General features: G+C 37.3%; 1 protein-coding gene across 1 annotated transcript; it reads left to right on the top strand.

Annotated features, from left to right (window-relative positions):
- The first annotated feature begins 613 nt into the window (after positions 1-613).
- Positions 614-1117, top strand: LOC141914578 (uncharacterized). Its single transcript, XM_074805811.1, has one exon. The coding sequence runs from the start codon at positions 614-616 to the stop codon at positions 1115-1117; it is 504 nt and encodes a 167-aa protein (XP_074661912.1).
- The last annotated feature ends 1103 nt before the right edge of the window (positions 1118-2220 follow it).

Below are 2220 nucleotides of genomic sequence, written 5' to 3'. Positions count from 1 at the left end.
TATTTTGAAACATCAGATACAGCATTTTTATCATTTCGTCTGTAGGATTTATTTCAAAACAGTGTTGCTTTGACATTTTTGCTGCTGTAAAACGCGTGCTGTTTTAGAAATTAATATTTCATTAATGATCAAGAATGAACATGTAATTTTAAACATTTAGTTAGTTGAGCATTAATTTTGAGTCATTGGAAGGATTGTAAACGCGGGATGAAAGTGGATGTGCAGTGGCTTCATTTTGACTTCAAATTTTTATCGAAATATGATGTGGGGAAGATATCATTGTTATGTCAGAAAGATGTCAACATATGATTGCAATATGACATCATATTGGTGTGCAAGTTGGATGTCAATTTCATTTCATAATCTGATGTCATTTACGCATCAAGACATGACGTGTAAATGATCAAATCTGATTTGATTTTCGATATATCCATATCTACTGTCTGTCACACCTCCCTCCGTGCGACGTTTTATACTGTAATTTCGTTAATTATGTACCGATTTACTTTATCTATACATCAATGCCTTCAGTGCAAGATTTGCATTCAGAAATATACCGGTATCGAATCTGTGTTTGTCGTTGTTTAACGACAAATATGTACGCAGCATACGAATGCGTAATGCTTATAACGCTGATGTCGCGAGGGCACTTCCGGCTCACTGCGCACAAGCGCATCAACCGAAAAACCTACCCAAGTTTCTGATTGAATTTGACAAATGTTCTATTTTTATGACTGCTGACAGTGCTGCTACCTGCAATATACTTGACGAAGAAACATTCTTATCCAATTTTGATATGAAGCTTGATGAATGTAGTGATAAACTCAATGCCTACGGGGGCACAAGTATCAGCACTGTGGGCAAATTTGCTTCTAGAGTGAAGTGTGGTGAATTTTCTATTACTGACACTTTTTACGTCACGAAAGGGAAATTTGGTAATTTGTTAGGTGTAGATGCTAGTCGTAAGTTAGGGCATCTTAAAGTAGCTAATCATGCGGTCCAAACAGTGTCTTCTGAGGATATGCAGAAATACCCTAGTATCTTTACGGGTATCGGTCAGTTGAAGGATTTCAAAGTACACCTTCACATCGATAAGTCTGTACCCCCGGCGTCATAGGCGGATACCGTTTCATGTGAGGGCTCAGGTCTCAAAGGATAGTATAGATTTGCTCTGACGAAACTTATTTAGTTAACATTCTAACCGTGTGAATCACTAGTTTTCGGAATTCTGACATTTTAGGAATTGTGCGCATAAACGCCACTTTTCAAATAAAATTTGGAATTTAAAGATAATTGCAGTTTTCTAATACGTGAATTCGAGACTGTGGTTGGTTATCACTATAATTGCTATAACACAATTATCTTTCACGATTAAAAGCATAAATACAGTATCGGGAAAGGAAACTAACTCCATCCTTTATATTTCAATTCATATTTCGATACAGAATAGCGAACAGTAGGACCTTCTCATTACGAAATAAAAAACGGATTCTCTCCGTCACCACATCCTTAAAATACTGTGTATGGTAACATCCAATTGGCCAGTACTTTAAAGACTGCAAAAACAACCGACTGGGGTTGGGCCAGTAATCGCAAGCAAAGATCATGCAGGGAACCGACCTAGGTTACAATATTGTAGCCTCGGTCAGTGCTAACAGCTGAATCACACGTTCTATGCAAACCCGCACTGCTAGGTAACAATTATAGGGTGGAATTATCTTGATTGTATCCATACGAAGTGTTATCGTTGGCCTAAGTGCCTGACCTTGCTTGAGCGTTCGCGCCGCTTCAAAGTTATGAATAAAGTATTATATAACTGATTGTTAATGATATACAACAAATAAACCTTTAAAGGTACCTAGTGTCTGACATTCTACTGAAAAATTCCGGATTGATTCACCGCATAGTTTTTTTCATAGTGAGCGTTTTAGTATATGAATCAATTTAGATGATTGATATACGCGGGTGCGATTGTATCAGCTATTGAAGACGTTCGTTGTAAACAATAATATTAACCACGTGCGCGATGAAAACAGGGACATCAAACTAAGAAGCACTGAATCTTTTAATTACATGTGATTTGAATAGGCATCTGTGCTGGTTTTTCAAAACGTCGAATCTTAATTGACTCCTTTTGCATAGGCCTAAGCCAAGGACCTCTGGAATTGAATTGAATTCCACGCAGTAATTCGCCTGTAATTTGCGATGAATATTTTTGAA

The sequence above is a fragment of the Tubulanus polymorphus genome, unplaced genomic scaffold (assembly GCF_964204645.1).
Source record: "Tubulanus polymorphus unplaced genomic scaffold, tnTubPoly1.2 scaffold_47, whole genome shotgun sequence".
Taxonomy (NCBI): domain Eukaryota; kingdom Metazoa; phylum Nemertea; class Palaeonemertea; order Tubulaniformes; family Tubulanidae; genus Tubulanus; species Tubulanus polymorphus.
Note: the sequence above shows the minus strand (reverse complement) of the source record. Positions and strands in the feature narration are given on the sequence as shown.